Here is a 26,432-nt window from a genome sequence, read left to right on the forward strand (position 1 = left end):
GATTAAAACCTTTCGGGGTAACAACAAATGAAAAAATTAAGATTTTGTGATAAATATTGTGGAGTCTGGCATCTGCCCGGAGGTAGCCAATGCTCACCATAGCAAACAACACCGCCCAGGAACTAAAAAACCCCCCTACATTCAACATATAAAGCAAAAAAACAAAAAAAAATTACATTCTTTCCTTAAAATCAGGGATAACATATAGAGAGCTGTCTGCCTGAAACGCTTTGCGTAATAGTGGCTTTAGGCATTGTATGTACCAGGTCTATCTATAAATCCATCAATTTTTTGTAAAACCTCTTGTATGCATGTACTTGACCTGAATAAACATTTATTATTTATTAGTATTATGATTATAGAGGGAAAATTTGGAGTATTTAAAGGGGAGAATTATCGATTGTGAGTGTGGCGGCGGGACGCGTGGTGGCGTGGGTCGGGGCGGCGCATGCGCAGTATCGATCATTGCCCCCGCCAGCCCGCGCGCCGCCCATACCTCCCAGCGCCGCCATTTTGAGTCGAGCTGTTGGCATTGTGCTGCCCGCGTTGATTATCTCACACCATGGCCATGGACACCCAGGCTCAGGCCAAGAACCTCGACAACGTGAAGAAAGAGCCCCAGACGCCCAAGACGAATGAGAATGGGGAAAATACGTCGAATTTCCGTGGCGGCGGACGAGGAGGGCGAGGATTCCGTGGGAACCGGGGCGGCGGCGGCGGCCAGGGAGGACGAGGTGGAGCAAACAATAACCAGGGAAATGTTCAGACTTCTACACAAGTTCCCGGTGGTATTGGAAGTTTAGGGAGTGGTGGGAGTGGCGATACTGGTAGCCACGGGGCTGGTGGCCACGGTGGTGGTGGTGGTGGCCACGGTGGTGGTGGCGGCCACGGTGGTCATGGCGGCGGCCATGGTGGTGGTGGTGGCGGCCGTGGTGGTCGTGGTGGCGGCGGTGGTAGCAATAGCCATCACCACAGTAACAGTGACTCTAGGAGCGAGCAGCGTGGGGGCGGCGGCTACTATAGGGGCGGACGGGGTCGTGGCGGCGGCCGCGGCGGCGGTGGTGGCGGCGGCGGCGGCGGGGACAGAGGCGGCGACAGGTCTAACTATGGAGACAGAGATGGCAGCTCTCAGAGGAATCAGGTAATTCATAATTGGTCATACTATCCTCGTCTTGGGCGAGGCTGTCTTTAGGGAGTGAGGTCACTGCTTGCAGATTGGTTATCTTGAGGTTATCTTGGGTCGCCAGCTATTCTTATAATCTAGCCAACATTTTCACTCATAAATTAGCAATAAAGGTCTTGAGGAAACTAAGTTTCTGGTTAGTCCCAAGTGAGGCACTATTCCTTCCCGCTGTCCCGTCCTGAATCCCCTTCAAAGTGCTATATAGGCATAATGTCTTGGTGCTCTCTCCTAGTAGTTGCCTTCCCAAATGAGGGGGGCGGGGTGTTAGGAGCAAACAGTCTTTGACAGACATCATTTTGTTATAACCCCTGCATATATTGTTTGGCTATATTAGCTTGAGTTTGTTTGTGTTCGATTGTGTTAAGCAGTCAGGTTACCTATTAACATGTTGGCAAACTGTTGTATACAATTTGAAAATTAAAAGGGGGAGGGGCAGTGTTTATATTATCCAAAAGCTTTTTGTACACAATGTTCATTACACACAACAGCTCTGTTCACAGTAGATCTTGTATATTGGACCGCTTGTGTATAGCAGCGTATTTTGTGTACAGGGTTGCATTGTGTTCCTGGAGCATAACTGGAGAGGGTTTCGGAAGTAGTAGTTCTCTCCGAGCCCGGCCCGAGGCCAGACTCGACTTCTTGATAGTAGGTGCAGTTTGCATGAAGGGTTTGTCCTGATGACTGCTCCAGGACAGATGTTAGGAGATGTGCATATATTGAGAATAAGGGTCAGAAGTGATGGTCGCAACGAGCCATAGGCAGAGGAGAGGCGACGCAAACAAAGGTGGACAGGAGAGGGAGACATGTCGCACTGGAGGGCGGCACGTTGTGTCCATGACGACGACTAATATTTACCAGGGAACTCCCACACCGGAAAGGGCAAGCAGTACACTTCCCACAGCAGCATGTGGGCAGAAGGTGCTCGACCACCAGGCGGTGCTGTCAGTGGAGGCATCCTATCCGGCACCCCTTAAACAAACTCCGTTACCCGCGTCACCCAGATAGTGGAAGAGCACCACGGGATCCGAGAACCTATCTATAAAAATATCAACCTCCTTTTGAAATACTAGACCAATTTAGCTAACCCCTTAACCCTTGAACTGTTAAGGTATTTGTCCTGCATCCATGTGTGCATGAAAACTATTTAAAATCTATAAGGATCAATCACATGAAGTGATCTGAACACAGGAGAAAATTACAGATAGCAATTGGAGCATTGCAAGGGTTAATAAATGTGCTTGATTGTTTCACACATAGGTTACACAAATGAAGGGTTAGTGGATAGAAATTGGAACCACCTCAAATGGCCCAATAGGTCTGCAGATTCCTATTCTTATGTGCAATGTCATTTAAGTAACTAAAGGCATTTTGAGCTTTTGCAAAATGCACTAAAAAGTCACAAAAAAGCTTCAAGTTTTGACAAGATGATGGCAACAGAAAATAATTGGCTAAAAGGTGTAGCTGTTCTTGTTTAGTTGTGGTAGGCCCTGAAAGATGTCCCCCCGCCTCCCTCTTGAGTGCCCAGATAAAAAAAAAAAATCTAATAAGAGATTGCATAAAAATGTTGCAATAATGGGGTGCATAAATTCTTCTCTCCATTCCCTACATTACACACGTGTAGATGAAAAAATTACTAAAAAGTCTAGCTGCCATTCTTTTGGTTTATGTCCGTAAATAATTATTCCTAGCAACAACTGTCCACCTAACCAGGTTCCATGGGAACTTTTTCTATACAAATGGTTACAAAAGTTGCAAAATACAAAAAATGTAATCAATGGGTTTGTCTAATTTGTCTATAATCCACAAGCTCATTCAGGTGACCTTATTGTCACTACAAATTATTTAATCATCATGAAATAAATGAATCTTCTACCTCAACATTTTGTTGGTGGGATGAGACTGGACCAAGTGATGCTCACATTCAAAAGGCTAAATAGGCATTTGTTATCTCCCTAGTTTATAAATATAAAATTGAGGCACCCAGTTAGAAGTTTGCAGATTTACCTGCAGTGTCCTAGATGCCTCAGTACTCCCAAGGGTGGTCTGCACACACCACAATCACCAGGTGTGTTTACAAATATGCTTGGCAGATGAAGGGATGAAAACTACAACTGATCAACAAATGCTTTGTGAAACTTAATCAAATAATTGTTACTGGTATGTTTTCAAATAAATGTTTTAGCAACTAAATAAGAGGCCTTGTGCCTCAATTTGATACATATTGGTAATATCTAGAATACATCAGTAAGAATAATTTGATGTGTTGAATGCAAGCTTCTTAAGATTTATTCCTTGGGGAAAGATAGCCACCCTGTGCCATAGGCTTGTCAATGGATTTATATTTTAAGATGTTTTCTAATATGCTGTGATTATAACTTATGTAACCCAAGAAAACTAGATCTTATAATCATAGTAGTCCTAGTGATCATTAGCTGTGTTTTGATTGCAATATCGGTTCCTGTTTTATACTGCGTTCAAATGGTAAAAGAATTCACTTGCCCACTTTGTTTACAACTTTTGCGCATGGCGCACAAGCGCCGCAGACTTCGCTGTCATACTCCCAGCATTTTGGGTGAGTGTGCGGCGACACTGAAATGTGCATACTCATTTCCGTTTTCTCACCTTTATTCTCGTGCTATGCCGTTCATTTAGGTATCATTGTGTTCGCAATAGAATTCCCTACAGGGATATATGCATACAAGGTCCAAAAGCCTGGCGTGACTCCCCCACAGCAAAGCCTAAATTCGGCCAACCGTTATCCGTGAACGAGCACCGATTGGCACACCTGCAACCTAATGTGTACTAGTTTCAGTTTGATAACATCAATTTTCGTGTTACATCTTTCATTTTGGTATCAAATTGTTTGCAATCTAAAGGCACGCATTTTAAAACTAGTCCCATAATAATAGAGCAATAAATGGTATTTTAGCAAGTATTTTAAATTTTGGACCACAAGTATTTATAATCTTTCCAGTGTTCTGACCTGAATTGTCAGGCTACGTCGTCATTATTGTATTAAATTGTGCGCAATATAAAGGTGTTTATTTTGAAACTATTCCCAGATTGATCGGATAAAACTTAAATTTTTAACAAATATTTTAATAATAGACACAAGCACGAATCCGCCACTAGGACTCGAGAGAAAAAAAGATGCACTTTCGCTCCATAGAGCAGGATAGTGTTAAATTAATATAAATCACTGAAATAAAAAAAATAGATAATGCAAAAACATCAAATGCCCCATGGAGCTCTAACTATGGTGCTGTAGAACGTAGTTTGAAACGCCTCTGCTGTACCACACATCATTTTGAATTGCAAACTTTTCTAAATTGAAATGCAGGTTGCAGTTGGATACATTTGTTGTACTGTATATAATTTATCAATGCATGTAATGTGGACATTTAATCAATTATTGTTTGCTCAACTATAGTATTTAATGTTAAAAGATGTCAAAAAATTCTTATTAGGCTCATTGTTATGGTACAGTACTTATTTTAAAATGCAGATTTTTTAAAACTGGGCAGTCATTTAATTTTAGGGCTCTGTAGTTCATTGTTGTGCATAATTATTAGGTAAAATATTGTTCTTTTTTTGCTAGCCAAAAGGAAATATACTCCTACTGAGCTTGTTTACAATTAAACAGACCAAATTTGGTTGCCAAATCTCTAGGTTTAAAATTTTTAAAGAAAAGTCTGGATTCTGGGGGGGGGGGGGGGGTGAAATTTTAGATCATTACTTTTGATTAAGTAATTTCATGCTTGATGGTTTTTCTAAAGTTTTTGGGCTGTATTTTTGTTCAGTTGAGAGTTTAGGTTAGTGGTAGTGTCAGAAATCTCTCAATGATTATGAAACCATATATCCTATATGGTTAATTGGAAAAAGATTCCTAAAATATTTCATAAGTAAACTTGATCATAGCAGTTTCAAGTAGGAATTATGGATGGACTTGGTTTGAAAGAACAGTTGGCTAGGTTTTATTCACAGAAGGAAGTTATGAATTGTCCCATATCCTTATGAACCGTTATATGGTCAATAAAGCTCATGGAAAAACCGCAATTAATAAACTGTTTTGAATGTTAGTTGTTGGTCCCATTATTGGAAGAAGTCATGTGGGCGGTTTCCATTTTAGAAGGGGCGAGTTTTGATGTTTCATTCAGCGGGGGCTTGAATTTGGCACAGTGGAGGTGCCAGAAATGTTTCTATGAAAATGGTTATGAAAGTATATCACCTTAATTTTTTATTAGTTCCCAAGATATTTCGTTAAAATTCTTGGTTTTGGGCATTGGAAAGTAGATAGGCCCAATTCATTTGGTGTGTCTGTCCTACCATGTGGTTACCTTGCAACAGTTATAAGGTGGTTCTGGTCAGTTCAGAGCGAGAGGTGAATAGTCTTGGGTTTTTGATGTTAGTAGTTCTTTGTGCTTATTGCACCTGTTTTACAAAGGGGGCCTATTTATACTTCCTAAAATGCCTTCTAGTCTCATGTGGTGATGTGTGCAACTTTAGAACCAGTCCAGAATTCTAGTATGTTTGAAGTGTACATAACTGTGTGTGAAAGTTCCTGTTTGAAAAATAATGGATGGATACTAAGAAATACTGTTTTTGCAATGAGTGAGAAATCTCTTCACATTGTCCTGGTAGTTGTCCGTCATGTTGATTGAAAATTAAATTTAACTGAAATTTGCTAATAGAGCTTGGGGAAAAATAGGGCATAAATGTTTTTTTTAGATGAACGCAACTCTAGAAGAAATAGCTTAGTGTTTTGGAAAGTTATTAAAACCCCTCACACTATGGTTTGCTTTTATTTTGACAGGTAATTATTCATACAATCCACTGTTTCTAACATTGTATTGTTAATCAAGCTGGTATTGTTAAAAATACAACTGTTCTTGCTGAACTAGAAACTTATGAACCATTGCAACCAACCTAACCTATTGAGGTCAATGGTCATAAAACATTAATATCATGGGCTCTTTAACAAATGAACACAAGGAAACGACAGAAGGCGGACCGAGCCATGTGAAGCTACTCACTGGTGTGAAGTGGGAGGGGGGTTATGTTTGTTGGTGCTAGTGGATGATGGAGTACCCTATTGGTGTATGTGGGGGGTGGAAACATGCTGTTGAGGTGTATTTACTATTTGTCTGCAGAATTGAGCTATTACCTCTTGGACCCTGGCTTTCTAACCAATCTATTTTTCCTCTATTATATCTACTATATACATTTCTCTAACACACACACACATCCCTAGGAAGCACCCCGTAGCAGTAACAAGTAACAATAGTAAGTCCCAGGTACTTATTTAGTACCAGATGAACAGGGGCATCAGAGTGAGAGAGAAACTGCCCATTTGTTTCTGCCTCCATTGGGAATTGAACCCGGGCAGTTAGGACTAAGACCCCCAAGCAGTCTACTCAGCCGCAAGGCCTTATGGGTATAGGGAGGGGTGGACAGGGAGGGTATATGCTGTCAATGTGTGAATAGGAGGAGGGGCATCCATTCTGAGAGCTGTACTTCATTCGTGTGCATGCCAGATGGGGGTGGGAAAGGCATAATTGTGCGAGAGTGGGGTGACACTTGGTCATTGTGAGTGATGGAGTGGGTGGGGTGGGACATTCTGCTGATAAGCTGGTACAAGGGAAAGGGTGAAGGGTGACATGGAATTTTGTATTTTTTAGCTCTGCTTTAGTTCAATAACTCATGCCTTAGCTTCATCACACTATCTCGTAACATCCTTCTCCAACATTTTAAAAGGACCAGGAATGCGTGTCAGGCTTTATATTTCATATAGTAATTTTTCCACTGTGAAAATACATAACTTCCTAACACCTTAAGCTCTTATGAATACTACTGCAAGACTACCTTGTTAATAAAGGCAATTGTAGTGCAAATAATGCAACATTTAATATAAATTACTTGGCCAAGTGACTATCTGGTAGAAACAGTGCAATCTTGATATGGTAAACCTTGTTTAAGTGAATCTCCTTTTACAACAAGGTATTAATCAGATCTATCCTGCTTCTCTGAATACATGTTTGGATATTTAGCAGTATGTTGGATGTGCCGATTTTCTTAAGAAGCAGGGACCCAAGTTCATAGCTCTGGGAAAGTTAACCATCATATAGGTTTAGATTAAAAAGAATTTGTCATGAGCATCTTGATCTCTAAAAATCATGAATGTTAAACTTAAAATTGGAATTGTCCCTTTTTGTTCAAAGGGACATAAGAAATATTGCCATTGGGCAATGTATTTATATAATGTATATAATAAAATACAGCAAAATAACATACTAATTGTTAAGTGTGAAATTTGGCCCTCCAGGTGGCATGAGCGGATATCCACTTTGTGGACCCTCCTTTATACTACTACTCTTCTTTGTCTTGGACAGGTGCTTGCATCTCTTTATCCCTGATTGCCAGTAAATGGGTGTTATCGTTATCAGTACCGGTTGCTGCCCGTCGCACGCACATTTATTTTTAAAAATTTGTAAAAATCAATAACATTGGGATGAAATTTTAACGACGCCGATGCCAAATAACGGGAGATTTGTTTAAAATTGTTCACTATTTCATTTGGACAAATATTTACTGTCACTGGACCCCTTAAGCTAATGTACTATTCATAAACCAAAACATAGATGATCGTCCAGTACTTATTAGGTCATGTGTTTACATCACATTACAGTATTAATCTAAATTTATAATTATGTACAGAATTAGCAATTGTAATAACCTAACCAAACAGGGTGTACTTAACATGTTTATAATTTTGCTATTTTTTTTTAAATATGATTGGATCAAGTTAAAAATGTAAAGGATATGATACTGTTATTTGCACATAGGTATCTTGGAGTTAACATAGATTTATTGTTAATTTAAATTTTTTTTATGTAATACATTTTGGGATATATATATTGTCCTGGTTAGTACTACAGTTCTCAGTTTATATTTTCTGCAAATTTCAGCATCAAGACAGAATCATGGAACGTCTAAAACAGCTGGCTGGGCCTTTGCTTGATCTACCACCAAGGGAAGAAACAGTGCGGAAATTTTCTAACCATTGCAGACTCTGGGTTGGTAATCTTCCATTAGACATAAAAGAGGATGACGTAAAGGAACTTTTTAAGCCCTTTGGAGAGTTCGATGAAGTATATTTTGACAAAAACAAAGGATTTGCCTTTGTTCGCATGGTAAGTCAATTTGCATAAAGTAAGGATTATTGCAATAAACTGTTAAATGAAAATTAATAATTTTGTATAGCCTGCTATAGTTTTTTATGTAATATGAGAAATTTATAATTTTGCCTTTTCAGGATTACAAGAGCAATGCAGAAAAAGCTCGCCAAGAACTACACTTGAAGGATTACAAAGGAAGACAGCTAAAAATTCGCTTCTCATCGCCTGGTACTGCATTAAAGATCCGTAATCTTTCTACATGGGTCACAAACGAGCTTTTGGAGAAAGCATTTTCAGTGAGTAGATGAGAAATAAATTTGAAATGCCGAATGGTAGTGATACAAAGGGTTTTCTTTATCACGTGTGGTTAAACACGTTTGTACACTTGCTTGCTCACTCACTCTCATAATTCACTTGCATTTCCCCTGTGCACATTTTTTCCTCATTTCTCTGCAACACTTTTTTCATTTTCCACTCCTCTCTTGTCATATCAAAAAATCCTCTCTCCCTCCACATCATCTGAAGATGTGGAAGGAGAAACAAATTTCAAACTAAAGTTTCAAAGATCTTCATATCTGCCATCCAGCAAATGGAATTCCCTGCAGTCATGACTTGTACACCCCCTCCCCCCCTCCCTTCACACCACCAGCAATGGTTCACTATTTAGTGGAGTTTATTATCGGTTTAATAACATATATAATCCCACTGGATTCTGAAGTTAATTTAAATTGTTTTATCTTTATGGTCAGAAATGTTTCAATAGGCTAACTTTGTGCAAATGTTAATTGTAAATTAAACACATGATCTCACCTACTTAATAAGTATTTTATTTTTAGCAGTGGAGAGAAGGCTTTCTTATTAGGCAAACTTTTTACAGCACTACATTCATTGGTTAATTCTTCAGCTGCTTGTCAGTATCAGAAATTACCTTCTTATTATTCATTATGAATGGGTGGCATGGAGGATAATTAAGGCAGTGCTGACTACAGCTGCACTTAGGCGATGTTTTGTCTTAACCGTTTCTTGCATACCACCCAATACCTTCACCTACTTCCCGTATTAGTGGGTATTTCCCTGACTATTTACTTGTTAATTATCTGTGGCTGATTATATCTAGTCAATAAAGGAACCCACTTCAGGTCATGGTAAATGGACCTGCCCTGCTTTCAATGCAACAAGATATGGTTTCTCTGTTAGGTTTTAAATCAATATTTTTTTTTACAATGTTACTCTGCATACCATTTTTTATCAGTAAAAAGCATTAACTAAAAAGGGAAGGTGTACAGATTGGTGCAAGAGCTTGTAGAATTGACAAGTTGTGAAAGTTTTCTTTATTAGTACTAGTACTGTTAATTTGCCTTGTTTTAATACATAGCTGAAATGGTTTTTTTTTTAGGTATTTGGAGAACTAGAAAAAGCAATAGTTATTACTGATGAGCGAGGCCGTGCAACTGGTGAAGGAATAGTTGAATTCTGCAAGAAACCCTCTGCAAATTTGGCACTAAAAAAATGCAATGAAGGCTGTTTCTTCATGGTTTCGTAAGTTTTATATACTTTTTTATGTTTTAAGGATTATTAAAGTAAAGAAATATTTCCATATACTGTAGTGTTATATTTCTACATTGAATCTTTCTTACTGGGTCAACCTACTGAACTAAGGCAAGAGTTGTCTTGCCTTAGTGAAATATGGTAGACATTAAATGAACATTAACTGTCAATTTATGGCTTGGAAGGGGTGGTTAGAAAGGTGTTTATATTTGATTTTCCATTTAATGCATGTCTGAGTAGGTGGGGATGCTGGATAGATGGAAAACACGGCTTGCTATAAATACGAAAAAAGCTATACAAAAGTGTTTTGATTATATTTTTACCCTTGGTGCCTTAGTGGGAGATGCTTAGTCCCTAAAGTGCAGCTGTAGAGAGATACTATACATGGATATCCAGCTCATCCAGCCAATAAATATGTAGATATTTGTTATCCCAAGTACCTCTACTATCTCAATTGAAGAATGTATCAATGAATGAGTGAATTTATGTACCACTAAGAACATAAAAACTAGGAAATTGCAGATGGTCTGTTGGCCTGTACAAGGCAGTGCCTCTTTGTCCAAACTCATTCATATATGGACCTATTCATATGGCCTATTCACCCCATATGAGACAGCTATATATATTCACCCAAACTTGTTCATATATAAGTAGGAATTGCCTCACATGAGTCCAATAGGCCTTCTACAGGGTCTTATTACAGGATATTAAAATGATTGGTTGTAGTATTCATTACACCCATAAAGGGTTGTGAAAACCATGTAAACATGCTCAGTATACATGTAATTGGTGGAATTTTATACCAATGACCAATACCGCATTCTCTTTGTAACATTTGCAACAATAAATACATTTGCATAGTAAACAATCATAAAGCGATGGCAAGATATGTTAATTTGTCAAGATAAACTCCACTACATCCATTTAGCTATTACTGTATATCCATATTAACATTATTGGTATAAAAACCATGCAAATAAGTTTAAATGAATAACCCATTACACCTAAATTAATGTTGGAGGATAACTGCACTTTAATGGTTAATAAGGTTGGTGAAGGCAATAAGTCTTGAAAAGTTGGTTTACTGAAGATATAACAATTACCAAGTTTGCCTTTCCCAATATATTATCTGTAATTTAATTAATCTTTATTCCAGATCTCCCCGTCCTGTCATTGTGGAACAAATGGCTTTAGTTGATGATAACGAAGGCATGAGCGAGATAAATGTAAACAAGCGTAATCCCGAGTATGTGAAGGAACGTCAACAAGGGCCACGTTTTGCACATCCTGGATCATTTGAATTTGAGTGAGCAGATTTTTATTTTGTACTTCCTGATTATTAATAATTATATGATCTATCTTGAGAAGATTTGATAAATTCAAATCTAATGATAAATTTCAAATCATAATAAATTTAATTTGATTTAAATAGTGCATTTTTTAAACCAAATTTTTTTCTGGATAAAGGTATGGCTTGAAGTGGAAGCAGCTCTATGAACTTTTTGATAAGAAGAAAGATGCTTTAGATAAAGAATTGCAAGATGAGAAGAGGAAGTTGGAAGAACAGATAGAATATGCCAAATATGAACATGAAACAGAGATGCTTAGAGAACGTAAGTAAATAAGCAAGAGTTGTCATAAAAATTCGATATCTAATTGTGAAAATTCTCATCCTGCAGTGGAACTTGCATAAATACTAGTGATGGGAGGGTTAATAGGCATCGAGAGAAATTTATAATTTTCAGATTCTTGAAAATTCTCTCAACTTTTAATAAAATAAATGTTTAGATTTTGGTTATAATTAGATTGTGTTTTGTAGATTAAGGAATACCTTTTGAGTAAAAAGGTATTAGTTATGCTTTGAGTTAGTGATGCAATATTAATCTTATTTGAAATTGGATTACAAATTGTTACCATACAATTACAGCATGTACTGGATAATGTAATAGTTCCACTCTTCAGGATTCGTCTAAAGACTTAGCTGGATTAACCAATTGGTTTCTATTGTTAAAGCTGTTGGTAGTAATATTTTTACAATGCTCATAATGTAATTCATTATTTTCCAAAACTAAAATAATAATTTTCAGGAAAATAAGTACAGTATAACTTTTTTTTTAAAGAGTCTGAATAGGAACTAGGTGATCATATTAAGACTTCAGTTTTGATCAGCATTGGCATCGCAATCATTAGAAATGTTAGTATCGTCCTACCTCTGGTAATTACACACATGCACACACTTTTCTGCTCTAATGTTTTCAAAGATTGACTGTAAATTTGCTCTCTTCAGAACTACGCCAGAGGGAAGAGATGAATCAGCGGACGAAATCTGATTATGAACAGCGTCAGCGTGAATGGGAAGAACATCGCCGTGTAGAAGAGGAAAGACAGAGACGTCAAGAGGAGGAATTATCACTGAAATTTCGTCAACAAGAGGAGGAGCTTCGGAGACGCCAAGAAGAAAACAGACAATTTATGCAGGTTTGTACAAATTAACATGGCGTTTCTACATTGCTTTGTCACATAAGTACTATACTAAGTAAAGTTAATGCATGCGTGTTTATTAAATGATTGTTTATAACTAAAATGTAATCATTCTTACTGCCCCTTAGTCCAAATTTTTTTGCATGAATTTGTTTAACCACTGCACTGCGCAACATGCTTTGAGGCTCTCGACGGGTGGTGCGCAATGCGCCTCTGGGATATTGTGGGTATAGCGTATCATTTAAAACTCCTGCGGCTACATGGGGTTCACATCAGCTTCCTCAGGGCTCTCCTAAACAGACCATTTAAAAAAAAAAATAATGGGCAACGTTCCCTGGTGTGAAGGACTCGGTACTGAGTGAGCAAGCAAGGCTGGTGCACGCAGCATGAGCTAACAACATTGCTGTTCAGCTTGGGACCAGGGCATTGCCTAAAAATGTCCAAATATATATGTATCTGGTATTATTTAGCCATGATAGTATTACAGAAGAGCCTGACTGATAAAGACTGTGTACTATGTTCAGATATCATTGAATAAATATTCAAGATGTTCACAGCTCTAGCCACAGCACACTGCCATTATTTCGTCCCTCTAAAATTCATCAAACTACTCCTCGAGTTCCTTTACAAAATTAACATTTGGAAAGTTATTCATTTACATTAATTGGGGACCAGGATTCTGATAATAGTAGGATTGTAGTGAGAATTAGCACCTGAGCCAGTGAGGGAGGCAGCCATCAGCTCTGTGTGGGGTGACTTCTTTTATTGCCTGAACTCGGCATACCAGCTTTTTTGTACAGTTATGGTGAACAAAACATGTAGATACTTGTGTATAACACTGTAAATAGTGTAATAAAAACACCGATTGTAGAATATAATATACATGTCACATATAAGCCCCATAATTTTCAGCATAGTGATGTTCCACACATTGAACTAAATAAATTCCACAAATTACGCACTTTTGAATAATATAACAGCAAAAACCCAGAGAAGACACGAATGAAAAACGTCAGAATAAATGTGATAGTTTATTTTCGTGGCAAATGCTGCCCCACGGGGTTGCGGTGCAGCGTGACCCCAAACACTCCATTGCTCAGCGCCCATAATTTGCTCAACTTCCCAGCTCCATTGTGGCTATAGTATGTCACATACAAATTTTTTTTTTGTGTCCTGTGATTAGAGTGCATTTTAACTATAAGATAAAATAATAATTTGGAAAGAATTTATTTTCGGCGCACCACGGGTTTGTCATATTTTTATGCAGAGCAGTGTAGTGGTTAATGTGTATGTATGCATTAATGTTTGTATACAATTATTTATCCACCTTTGTCAGCAATGTTGATCTTTAGTTTATATTGCCTATGGTAATTGGATTCAGTATGTCTGTAGTGAGAATAACTTGTAATCATAAATTCTCTAATTGAACAATATTTATCAAACTAGGATACTAGGGTTCATATCTAGGGGTCCAGTATTAGTAATAAGATATGTTATTCAGGTTTATCTTTCCTGAGCATGACAGTTATTTGTCAACATACTATTGTATGATTGTAAATTCGCTTACCAATTTATAGAGATAAGTGACCAAATTAATTTTAGGAGTTAAATACCTAGTTTGAAATTTAAAAAAAAAAAAGCCTCGAAGGGTGACGAGTAAGGGATAATGTGGCTGAAGGATAGAAGTTTTTATGAAAGGGTATTACAAAGGGGGGGATTCTAATGTATTAAAAACCATTATTGAACTATTTTATACAAATGAGAAACAGTTGTGGCCAACATTAAGACTTGTGGGTTAATCTTTCAGCTCCACTCTTACTTAACCTCAACCAGTCTGTTTTATTTGCAGTTGCCCTGGCCTGCTTTTTTTGGGTGCACATTGCAGTGCTTTTAGGGGACCTTGATAGGCTTTCTGCAGGTATAGATAGATATAATTGAGCTTGATCAGTTTCATGTTTGCATTGCCCCTGCACTGGTGTTACTACTGCCTGCAACAGGCATAGTTCAACTGATTCTTTGCTTACAAATGTCCCTCTGTGCCCATTCATGCCAATGTTTGCTGGTGATGCTCAACTAATAATAAAGGATCAGAATTGAGGATGGATGCAATATATTGAAAAATTAACTAAACAAATTAAAGTGTGAAGACTCCAAATACTGTACAGAAGGTTGTTTTCAAGGGAAACAAAGTTCAAATACAGAAGGAAAGGCATGCCACTTCCCACATCTGAGATACCTGGATATTTACATGACTCCAAATATAAAAGCACATAGCAGCATATACCAAACTAGCAAATGTCCAGATCAACGTAAGGAAATTGGGACAGAATTGTTTGTAGACTATCCATCCTATGAGACCCATTCTCGAGTATGCTGCCCAGAAAGAACTGAACTAAAGGAAGACTTTGCACTGGAAAAGCTGGACTTTGCCACTGGAGCAATGACTGAATTGGGTAGACTGTAAAAGATTCTATGGGAATCGTCAAAATGGATAGAGAAGTCTTGTTTAAAGTGAGAAATGGTAAAATGAGGGGGGACAATTGTAAAGTAGACAATGAGTCAAATGTCAAAATCAACTTCAGTTTAAGAATTTAAAAAAGTGGTATAGACTAAAGTGAATTAAGGGCAATGTAACTGTTGAATCTTAATGTAAAGAAAAAGTAGTCACTGAATTGAATGGCTCGTAGTTGCGAGGTCAGATCTAGGAACATTGAGTGCATTGCCCTAACCGAATGTATACACTTCCTGTTTGTTTGTGTTATTCCTGTGCAGGCCCAAAGCCACTTGACTGGTCCACAAGCTGTCTAGGTTTAATCCCGGGTTGTCACTTAATTCCCCTTAACCCTTGAACTGCGCATCACCAGGGCCATTTCATTGATAGTGCACATGATAGTGCACATAGCAAGCAAAGTTGGCAGAGGGATGACACTATTATGCAATGGATGTGGAGAATTTCTTTTAGCTAAAAGATACACAGAATTTTATGTATATATTTTCATTGTTAATAATGAAGATTCTTCATGTTTGCTGGATAAATGATTGATTAAATTTTTTTTAATTGATAGGAACGTGCTGGCGACATGTTGAAGAATGAAAATAGCCAAGACAGTTTTGGAAGCAGTGGCTATCAGGGTACTGATGGTAGCAATTGGCGCCGCAACAGTGACACATACAGATCCCAGGGAGGCAGCAGTTGGCGTGGAGGTGGTAGTGAATCGTGGGGTCGCTCTGGAATGGCAGGTAGTCGCGGAGGCACTAGCTCGTCTGGTCTGGCTGGTAGCTGGGCGGACAGTAGCTGGGATGGTCGTCCAGATCCCTGGCAGAGTGATAGTAAGTGCATTAAACTGCAAATGTAAGAATTTGAAGTAAATATGACTTTCTCTTCATTGGCATTTTATCCCAGATTAGTGTATTGAAAGCATCGCCTTCATTTCCTTCCAGGCCGTAGCGCATACCAACGAGGCAGTAGTGAGAGTGAACTCCCGCCACCACCGGTAAGTATTCCATTTTGATATTTTCAACTGTGATGTTCTTAAGGAGAGTGCTTTTTGTAGCATTGTTCTGCAAAAGGCCAAAGTCTGGTCAGAAGCAACTTGTTTTCGTGGCCTTCATCCCATTTCAACCGGTAAATGGTTAATGTACAGTTTTATCCAGTTTATTTGCCTTGGAAAACTTTGCCATTGTTCTAGTCAGTTTCAAGTGTGCTTGATACTGAAGTCTTGTGTTGTATTTTATCGGGCCTGATTTGACTTCGCGTTCTTTAGTCAACATCATGACTACTATAATTGGAGTATCGGATTGATGTCCCAGTGTTTATCTGGTAGCAGTGCATATTTCTCTTAAGTAACTTACGTAATTCAAAGGGAAGTTTAGTAAAGTGAAATTGATAACATTCTGCAGCATACAATACTAAGTGCATTTCATATCATTACAGTACTTCAGTGCCAAATATCTTTGTGGGCTTAAAATAACTGAAAGTCTTTATATACTTTATAGATGGGCTGTTATGCCTACATTTATGAATGTTTTTGTTTTTAGACCTACATATAAGGCAAAGACATGGAAATACCATTTAATGTCTACAGTTTGAGATTCCTCCCTTACTTTTCCTTTATCCACCTGTTTGGCTTTTTCTCCATCCTCTGCTAATTCTGCTTTCCCATCCACCGCTCCCCTCCAATTCTTCTTTCCTTTCCACCCCCCCCCCTCCTCCCATTCTGCTTTTTTCCACCCCCTCCCATTCTACTTTCCCTTCCACACCCCTCCTTCCATTCTGCTTTCCCTTCTACACCCCATCCTCTCATTCTGCTTTCCCTTCTACCCCCTCTCCTCCCATTCTGCTTTCCCTTCTACACCCCTCTCCTCCCATTCTGCTTTCCCATCCACCCCTTCTATGTCTGCTGTTGTCCCCATTTTCTGATTTTGAGGCAAAAGTTGATAAAGCTCCAATTCAACAGGACATAATATTATTTCAAAGACAAAAAAGTACCATATCCACACAGCAGAATATTGAATCGGAATGCATCGGGATTTCTTCTTTGGCACCAAACCAGGGGTTGTGTATTGAGGATACTTTGTACATGTTGACAAATTTCTCATTTAAAGGTAATAGCACTGGAACAATAAGTTTTAGTACAGTCTAGAATTGCAGTACTGTGCTGCATAGGGGAGCCAAAGCAAGATATATTGAGGGTTTTTTGGCAGAATTTCTACATTATTGATTACTTACGTCATGAACAAGGTTGAATACTCAATATTTTAAGCCCTGATAAAAAAAAAGTGAATATTCCATGCTGATAAATTATTTACTTGGTAAAATTATAATTTAAGTGTAGATGCCAGGGATAATTAGATGTGTTGCTCCATAGTACATTTGAATCTGCTAAAATACAAGTTAACTAGTTGGTTCTGGGTGTCGACTCAACAATAGCAAAATGATTGTAGAATAATCGTGTAAATATTAAAGATTTTACTATTGATTATTTTGTAATGGTCGTATTACATACTACATTTGAAAGTAACTCAATCCTGAGGGTGAAAATTGATGATAAAACTCAATGAGATAATTGCTTGCAGGCTTCTGGGAATTTTCTTTACCAGAGGTTCCAATCACAAAGCACAGCATAATAATGCCTTTTGTTAGTTCAAAACTTCCCTCCAGGTACTCTTGTTAAAGAAACCAACAGGTTGCATCTCTAACATTTGTTGTAGTCATCTAGATTTTAAATGTTTAACTTTTATTCAATTGAAACTAGCTCTGAACAGTATTAAATTGAGCTGTAAAGTTAGTTTTTTGATGGTTAATGCATGCCTAGATAAAAATTGTGTTCTGGTAATCCCATCTTCACATTTTTGCACGAAAGCATCGACATGTTGCATATTGGTAGGAAGTGCTTAGTGGATATATTAGAATAAAATTTGGCAGGGAAAAATCATTTCATGGTTAGCCTGTTATTGTCAAGTAGCTGTATTATGTGGTTTGTCTTCACTATTGCTAAAGTTTTAAATAATTATTGGAGGTTAGTTTTGCATAAGATTTTTAAAATTTTATGCAATGGTTAGCATTAAAGTTATTACTTAAAATTTTAATATTAGAGGTGATAAATAAAATCTTGTTAACTGTTAAACATTAAGCGTAACAAGAGTACAATCCTGAATATTGTAATACAATCAAATCAAATAAGGTTGATGCATCTATGAATACATAGGCATCATGGGATCGGATGCTCAACCCTGGACTTCCCAGGAATGCACACTAACAACTGAAACATAATGGGGTTATAAGTATCTTGAACAGAATTACTTCCTGAGGAGTTTGGAAAGCAGCCTCTTGTACCACAATCCAGAAGATATACCTGCCCACAATGGTGTAGGAAGAGATGTTCCCACGCTCTTACTCATTGTGGTTCCATTGACAGTGAGTGTATTTGGGAGCCCAGGGATGAGAACTCGATCCAACTTCATGATCCATTTATTTTCTCATATAAAACAGCGCAAAGTGAAATTAGATATTATTAGTTTTAAGCTATTGCTAAAATAGTTATATGTGAGACATAAACATATTAAGTGTACTAAACATGGCAGAATTGTCATGTAAGACAAGCTGGTGATATTAACATATTGGAGCTCTTGCTGACATTTTACATACTTTCAGTATGATGCATAGAAGCAAGATGATTTATGGTTTAAATCGTTCCATTTTACTTAAAACACGCAATTTGTTGTTTGGTTTGAGGATTGTGCAAATAAAAGCTTGATAGCTAAATTGGGAACAGACTAATGTACACAAATATTTGAGTACATAAGTGTAATCATTTTTATAGGTTTTGGACTTAGTACAGAATTTTGCCTGTCATATTTTTATTTTTATTAAAAACAGAATAAATTTGTGAGAAGTGAGTTATGGATTTGTGGAAATGGGGTATTTGTTAAAATGTAATTGTGCTGCTGCTGTATACTACTGTATTGTTCGCTGGTTTGGTGATTCTTAATCTCCAGAATTTTTGGCGATTAGATGCGGGATATTTTGAAATGCAAATATACAGTTTGCATTTTAATCTTGCTGCCCTTCCTCCCAATTACTTTTCCTGACTACCTACTTTCCCCCCTGATCTTCCTCTGACCAGTTTGTCAATTATGGTAAATTCTGTTTGTCCCTCGAAATTGGTAAATAATTTAGACAGATTTTCAGCAATGTTTGACAGTCTTGCACTGCTTACAGAACATGTTTGTTGGGCACAGTTTAATTTATTATTTATATTCCAGGCATTAGTTAGCATTTTGTTACTATTCTACACAAGATACTGATATGGAAGGTAGACGTGTCCGGTGTTGGAGAGGACCTATTAACTGGATCAAAAGTGACGTTGAAAGTCATAACTGGAGTTCAGGAATTGTTCTGCTTCAGGGTCTTTGTTTACCATGTACATACACGATTTACATACAAAAATGAATAACAATATTAGTAAATTTGAGAATAGTAAAATCAACAGTACCTAGTATTTTTTTGTCTTGAAATATAATAGCCAGTCTAAGCACTCAAAATTAACTGGAAATTGGCAGTTGTGCTAGGAAAAATAGGGAATGTACTAGATATAGAAGAGCACAGATTAGTCTACATTTTTGGCAATGACATTTTGCTAATAAGGGTTTTGGAATCTATCTTATTCAAGACTAGTTTTATAGGACTAATTTTTTCCCTTTGAGCAATAAGCATTAGATATTTATTTATGAAAGATAAGTGTTGCTTTCCTTCACTTTGTGTAGTAGCATTTGAATAGCAATGTTAAATTTTCTTGTATGTAAAGATTCCATTAATCTGTAACCATCAAACAAAAGAAAGTTTAACATTGCTATTTCTATTGTTAAATTATTAAGTATACATTTTAATTCGTCTTAAATCTCCTTTCTAGCCTTTTCCTTACTAACCTTTCTCATCTTGTAGCCCTATGGACCTGTTTGATTTTATAAAACCCTAGCAAGCAAACCATTGGCAGTTTACTGTGATGTTTAATTTAGCAATTTATATTAAAATAGAGAAAATTACTAGTTAATCAATTGGGTATACTAAATGTATAATGCATAAGCTGTAGGTCAGTAGAGCACTAGGATTTGTATCTAGAAGTGTTCAGTTTTGTATTTATATTTTGACTTGGGTCAACGCTTGTATTAGGTAATACAATTCTGGGCACCATACTACATAGAATGCATGTAAATTCTGTAAAAGTAGACTGGAGAAGTAAATTGAGACACTTCTATTTGCCCCCATGTGACCCCACTCTTGTCTTTTGCTCTCTTGTGACCTTGCTCTTGCCTGCCTCCTCCCTCCTCCTTGTGACCTTCCTCGTGCACTCCTTTGCTCTTCTCTCATTTCATGCATCTTCCTCCCTAATGTTCCCCTACTTCCCCTTTTCTCCTCTACATCTACCTTTTAATGGTAAAAAAGTGCCGAGGCAAAATACATAACAAAGAGTTTAGATGAGAAGTTCTAGATATATATTAGGAAACCTGGTAAGGTCAATGAAAGACGAATAGTAGCAGCCGTGTTGGTACTGCATTGTGGAGTGATGGCTCTTTATTTATAAAGGCAATATATGACCATTTAGCACAGGCTACTGAAAGAGGCTGAGGATACATTATAAAGTAATCACTTAAAATAACACATTAAATGAGCTCCCATACACCAGCTCAGTTTTCTAGAAATAGAACACAGGACAATTGAATCAACTACACTATGTATGTCACATTACTTAAGGACCTAATCAGGAAGATAACAGGGCATTTTGTTTTACAGGCAATGTGTTTTTTTTTTTTTTTTTTTTTTTTTTCTCTCAAGGAGTAAGGCATGTCTGAAAAAAACCTGATTGATAGGTCTACGACTGGGTGACTGGTGAAACGGGCTGGGGGGGTTGAGCAAACTACATTTTTTTGGAATACCCAAACATATGTGGTGAACGGTAGTGTAATTGTGTATGGCGATGAAATAGAATGATTCAGATGAAAGCTGGAAGCTTCAATGAATCTCACTTGCAAGTATTTAATTACTGCAGGTGGTAAGCAAATAAAATGAACTGGGAGCTGATGGTAGAAATCAGTTGTATTTCATAGGGGTTTAAAGATATTTTCAGGATGTTCTCATTGTTTGAGAACTGCCTTGGTAGTGGTCTTTGGTTAATACTGTACAGTATATCGGAAAGCAATTATTAAAATGCATGTTGTTTATGGCACTAAATATATGCAAACAAGAAATTTGCCTTTGAAGTGAAAGTTTCTTATATTTTTAGTTTCTTGGTGGCTTGGAAGTAGTTTTCATATTGGTAGCTTCTTAGTGCAAGTTTGCACTGTGTTGTACTTGAACCTATTTTAATGGCTAGAGAACTAGAAGGAAAGTTTACAAAGTTGATAGAAATTAATATTTTATTAGATTTAGCATGGACACAAATTTTGATACGATTGCTCAGTTACATTTCTGAGTAAATGCTAAGTCACATTGAAATGTTTGGCTATTCTTTATGGATATGTGGGGAAGTATGGTAGGACAATGGCAAGTTACTGTTGAAATGGGAAGAAAGGCATATTGTCAGAGAGCATTAGTGTTAAATTGGGTCATTCCTCCATCACACACTGGTATAGTCTTGACATAGGTCAAGTGTAATGAAGTTGTGCCTTGCTATACATTATCCAGTTAGTATAGTCTTTAAAAGGTTAATTATTGTTGCTCCTTTGAATTATAGATTTGTCTTCATTATGGCTCAGTCTTAAGCTCTGCATATATGGAAACAGTTGTTTATCTGCATTATTAAATTTGAAAGCTTATTTCTGTATTAACACATTTTTTTGCACATAGAAGATATGTAGTGGGCTGAATTGCAGTTGCTAACTTCTTCGATTTGTATTTTCTTCACGTATAGTTTGCCACTCTGGTACTGTTACTACCTACTGTAATATCAGAGTATTTGTTTGTGCAAATATATTACACAAGTACGGTACTGACAATAGGGAATATTTTGGAGTCGTGGTGGTTGGTGTACTATTATATATCCCCTTTATGGAGATGCATTCCCATTCTCTTAAAGATGGATTTACTGGATAATACATTTCATCATTAGAGATTCTAGTTTTTTTATACTGTGGTTCTTTTGTCTGAATGGAATATCATAGTAATCAGGGGGGAACAATGGGAGATGCATTCCCATTCTCTTAAAGATGGATTTACTGGATAATACATTTCATCATTAGAGATTCTAGTTTTTTTATACTGTGGTTCTTTTGTCTGAATGGAATATCATAGTAATCAGGGGGGAACAACCAAACTCTTCTCCAGACATTCCCAAGTACGAAATATACAGTACAGTGGGACCTTGGTCTACGAATTTTTCAGTGGATGAAGTCAATTTTGTTATAAAATTTGACTGTTTACGAAGTTCTTATTCAGTATCTACTCAGTTTTATTAACGACCTATTTGGGATGTTAATTCTGGGCCCCACTTATCCAGGGGGTTTAAAATGTAACTGTTGAGCCAAATTCGGGAGGGCAACAGGATGGATGGATGGTGGGGGGATAGGAGGACTGGATGGATGGTGGGAGGGGGACTGGATGAATGGATGGTGGGGAGGAAACAGGATAGATGGATGGTGGGGGGAGGATAGATCAATTGATGGGGGGGGGGGGACTGGATGGATGGCAGGTGAGTGGAAGAGAGAAAAGCTGGGAGGTGGGGGACAGGAAAGAAAATCTTACGGAAACAACCAGCACTAAAATCATTTAAGGGAAGAACACGTGCAGGGTGGCAGGTGTTAGCGAGTGGATGGATGAGTAGCAGGGTGGGCGGCAAAGTAGCAGGATAGGCAGCAGAGTTGGTGGGTGGGTAGCAGAGGATGGCGTGAGAAGTGCTGCTGCAATTGGCAACCTTCCGACTAGGACTAACACAGGAGCTGGTCACCCTGGTCCCCCCCACACCAGGTATGGGGGGGGGGGTCCCTCCCCTATTCGTGATCCTCCTTGCTATCTCTTCCCCATACCTGGCCCTCCCTTCTACCCACATCCCCCACTGGACATCCCCTCCCTCCCAATCAGTACCCTCTTTTAATTGTAAAGCCTTATATAAAGAGCTAATAACCCTTATGCAGTGAATTCCATCACTGGATGTATTTATTTTTATTTGGGTTGTGTGTGGATTCCATCCCTGGATGTTAAAATGTGTAGGTTCTGAAGAGGCATTCAACATAAATTAAGATTGAGCCTCTTGACTGCCACCGGAGCACAGCGGCTGTTAGGAAATTTTGACCTCGGTGACTCGAGAGGACAGAACAGGCAACCAACTGCCATGACTCCTGACCCCCAGCGGATCCTCAAATAGGATGTACGGTAATACAGTGCAATGATTATAAAGAATTTTGTCATCGAGTATTGTGTGGTGGGGTTCAGAACTAATTTTTTGCTTGGTAGAAATATTTCCATTTATCTACTGTGGTGTGATTGCTGCTATAAGAGTTCATATTAAATAGAACAAATGTAATACAGATACAGTAATGGCAAGGGGCATTATAAGATTTAGAATGACAATGGCTTTGGCATGGTTTCCAAATGTTATGGATGTTATTTGGACTGTGTGTTTTAGAAAGGAGTGGTGGTATGCGCCAGAAAGAAGTCTCGTCTTTCTTGCTGTGTTGTAATATCTTATGGCAAGGTGATTAGCACCTAACTTACTTGACTCATGAGTGACAAAAGTCCTTAGTTTCCATGTCCTTAGATCTATTGTGTTGTTCATTGTTTGCTCTGTACACCCGGTAGTAATTGAGGGACATCAGTGTAGAATGATTAGTGGGTATTGTTATAGGGACAGCATATTGCTGAATAACTTAACCAAGCTTCAGTACTGGCTTATGGTCTAAAATCTAGTATAGTACAGTAATATAAATTATTTCGAGCAATGATTTTTCCCATTACAAGTACTAAATGCAGGCGAGGTTTCATAACCACTTAGTACATGGTATATATGAAGATCTGTGGACTTGCATGGTCAGACATCCTCTTCTACCATTTCATGTGTTGGAAGTTAGTGCTTTTCTTTACCACATGCTATCTGCACCTCATTCATAGGACATGCGGTGGATACCATAACAGATAGTGTTGTTATTCTTGAGTGGAGTGACTGACATTAACCATTTAGTAACATTAGATGATACAAATAACCTATTATAATATTAAAACTGAGTGACCTGGGTCTACATACCTAGGAAATGTTTCCAGGTTATATAATGTTTGACCAGATCCTCTGACTTTAGTAAATGCTGTCAGTGGTGGGTGGCAGGATCAGATTGCACACAATGTTCTAGCACCTGAAATATTTTCTTTTTCAAGACATGCTGAATATTTTGTCCTGTAATTATCAGTGGCACACACAAATTTTTTATTAGAAATTAAAAAATTGTAAGAAAACCACAAATCATTGGGAAAAAAGGAGAATTTTCTTTGTAATTTTACTAAAATTGGACCACTTGCAATTTGTATCAAGTTACTAGAGCCATATATTATTTTTTGACCAGTTACATTTTTAGTAAAGTTTTTTAATGAATTGTATATGGAAAGAGCATATCTAATACTGTCATTATTTATTCTTTACAATGTCTTGAACACTGGTATAGTACTTCGCCTTTTGGTTTCCTTTCTATGATGCCAAGGATCAACGTCCCCACGACCCGGTCTCCTAGTTATTGGTCTGGTCAACCGGGCTGTATGCCAGCAATATTTTTAGTAGTTGCCAGTGTGAAGGATTGCAACATTCTATACCATGACTTTAGTTGTGCATTCGGTACTGTACCTCACAATGGATTTGTTGAAAAATTAGGCCTTGAGACATCGTTTGCCATGTATCTAAATGATTTACACGCAATAAATAGTAGCATTTACAAAAGTTACAAAAGTAGGGCAGGAAATAAATTCAGAAAAGAAAACCAAAATTGCTAGATGATAGAGATAAGCTTCCTGTCACTAAATCATAAAACTTACTACAATGCTGTAGTGAAGGAAAGACCCAATGTGTGTGTATTACAAAATAAATATTGATGTGACCTTCATCTATTCTCAAGGTACTGTATACAATGTATCCAATACCTTGAGAAAGGATGTAGGTTACATTCAAAAGTTTTTTTAATGCTCTAATGCATATTGGGTTTTTTCCATCCCCTTCAATTCAAAATATTTTCCACAATTATTTTTTAAGGAAAATAAGGTCACTTTGCACGATGCGTAGATGCACAAACCTCTGCTGTGTGCTGTGAATGTATTCTTCCTGCTATGAACATTATAACTAGTATTGTGTTCACTGATGTATGAACTTTGTATATTATGTAATAATAATAATTGCTCTGGCAGTAATGAGCCTCACAATCAGGAGGGATGCAGACAGTTGTTTTAAAGATGGCGCCTATTTACTGGAGTCCCAAGGAACAGGGTGTGATTATGTACCCGCAGGAGTTTTGGATCTTGCATTGTACTAACAAATGTGTGGCATGCTGGTGTGTGCACCCCATTTTTCCATATCACAATGTGTGTGCAGTTCAGTGGTTAAAATGGAAACAAGATTGGGAGAGGAGATTTAATGTTAAAAGTGTGGTTCTGAGCATAGGGAATGATAGCTAGCACATTAACCTAGGAGTTAGGATTGTTAAGGGGTTTTAAACTGCCACCCCCTTCCCCCCCAAAAATAATCCATAAATATAAGGAATAAAGCAAATAGGATATTGATATTCTTTAACGTTACCTTGACCTTGTAACACATTCACAGTCTATTTGTCTGTGCTATAGAATGGGCATCAGTTTACTTGAATGAACACATAACAAGGTTCATCCTTGCATTAGTAACCTCCCTCATGAAGAGACTAAAGAAGCCATTTTTAATTTCCTAAAAATATAGGAGTGACGTGAAAAAAAGCTGACATGACATGAATTATATACTGTATTTGAATAAGGAATATAACAATGGGTATATACTGTACATACATAAGGCTTTAAATATCAATTAATGATAGAACAAAGCGGTGAGCATAAATTAGTTAAGTTGAAGTTGTTTTGAAAGCTGAAGGTTGAGGTTTCCCGTTAAGATGATGTCTGCTGTGCAGTATAAATTCAGCTCTTTCTTGTTCATGATTGCATGCAGCAAGTGACATAACTTCATACATGGGAATAATAATTATCCATTTGCCAGAAGTTAGTTTTTGTCATTGAGCAGTCGATCATAAATCTTTTGAATGCTTTTTAATGGCTGTACTTTATCATCCAAACACAAGGAGGTTTTGCCACTTCTCACTGCGTAGTAGCCCTTAATGTAGAACCCCACTTCCTGCAACTGCACATATCAAAAGTTATAAAATCCTTGTTCTAACAAGTAGACAGCAGGAGCATGAAACCTGGATACAGCACTTACTGATTAACAAGAATCACACAAAAATGTTTAAGAACAAGTTTACACTTTTAACACTTTGCCTGGCCCTGCACACGACCCTTAGCACACCCCAAAGTCGGCTGAGCATTTACCGTGAGC

General features: G+C 37.7%; 1 protein-coding gene across 8 annotated transcripts in view; it reads left to right on the forward strand.

Moving 5' to 3' along the window:
* Positions 1-455: 455 nt before the first annotated feature.
* LOC123769236 (hrp65 protein) overlaps positions 456-26,432 on the forward strand; it is a 119,961-nt gene continuing 93,984 nt past the window's right edge. For 5 of the 8 annotated variants that reach the window (XR_011223888.1, XR_011223889.1, XR_006774239.2 and 2 more), the window contains exons 1-9: positions 456-1,141; positions 8,149-8,373; positions 8,496-8,654; positions 9,755-9,897; positions 11,063-11,212; positions 11,374-11,519; positions 12,194-12,384; positions 15,453-15,717; positions 15,829-15,881. Coding sequence is in view for 4 of the 8 variants with exons in the window: in XM_045760282.2 (XP_045616238.1) it covers positions 563-1,141; positions 8,149-8,373; positions 8,496-8,654; positions 9,755-9,897; positions 11,063-11,212; positions 11,374-11,519; positions 12,194-12,384; positions 15,453-15,717; positions 15,829-15,881 (1,911 nt within the window). In the remaining 4 variants the exon portion in view is untranslated. The remainder of the gene's footprint in view (positions 1,142-8,148; positions 8,374-8,495; positions 8,655-9,754; positions 9,898-11,062; positions 11,213-11,373; positions 11,520-12,193; positions 12,385-15,452; positions 15,718-15,828; positions 15,882-26,432) is intronic. The other 3 variants (XR_006774238.2, XM_045760279.2, XM_045760280.2) reach the window with 1 other exon arrangement.

Source organism: Procambarus clarkii, chromosome 66 (genome assembly GCF_040958095.1).
Source record: "Procambarus clarkii isolate CNS0578487 chromosome 66, FALCON_Pclarkii_2.0, whole genome shotgun sequence".
NCBI lineage: Eukaryota > Metazoa > Arthropoda > Malacostraca > Decapoda > Cambaridae > Procambarus > Procambarus clarkii.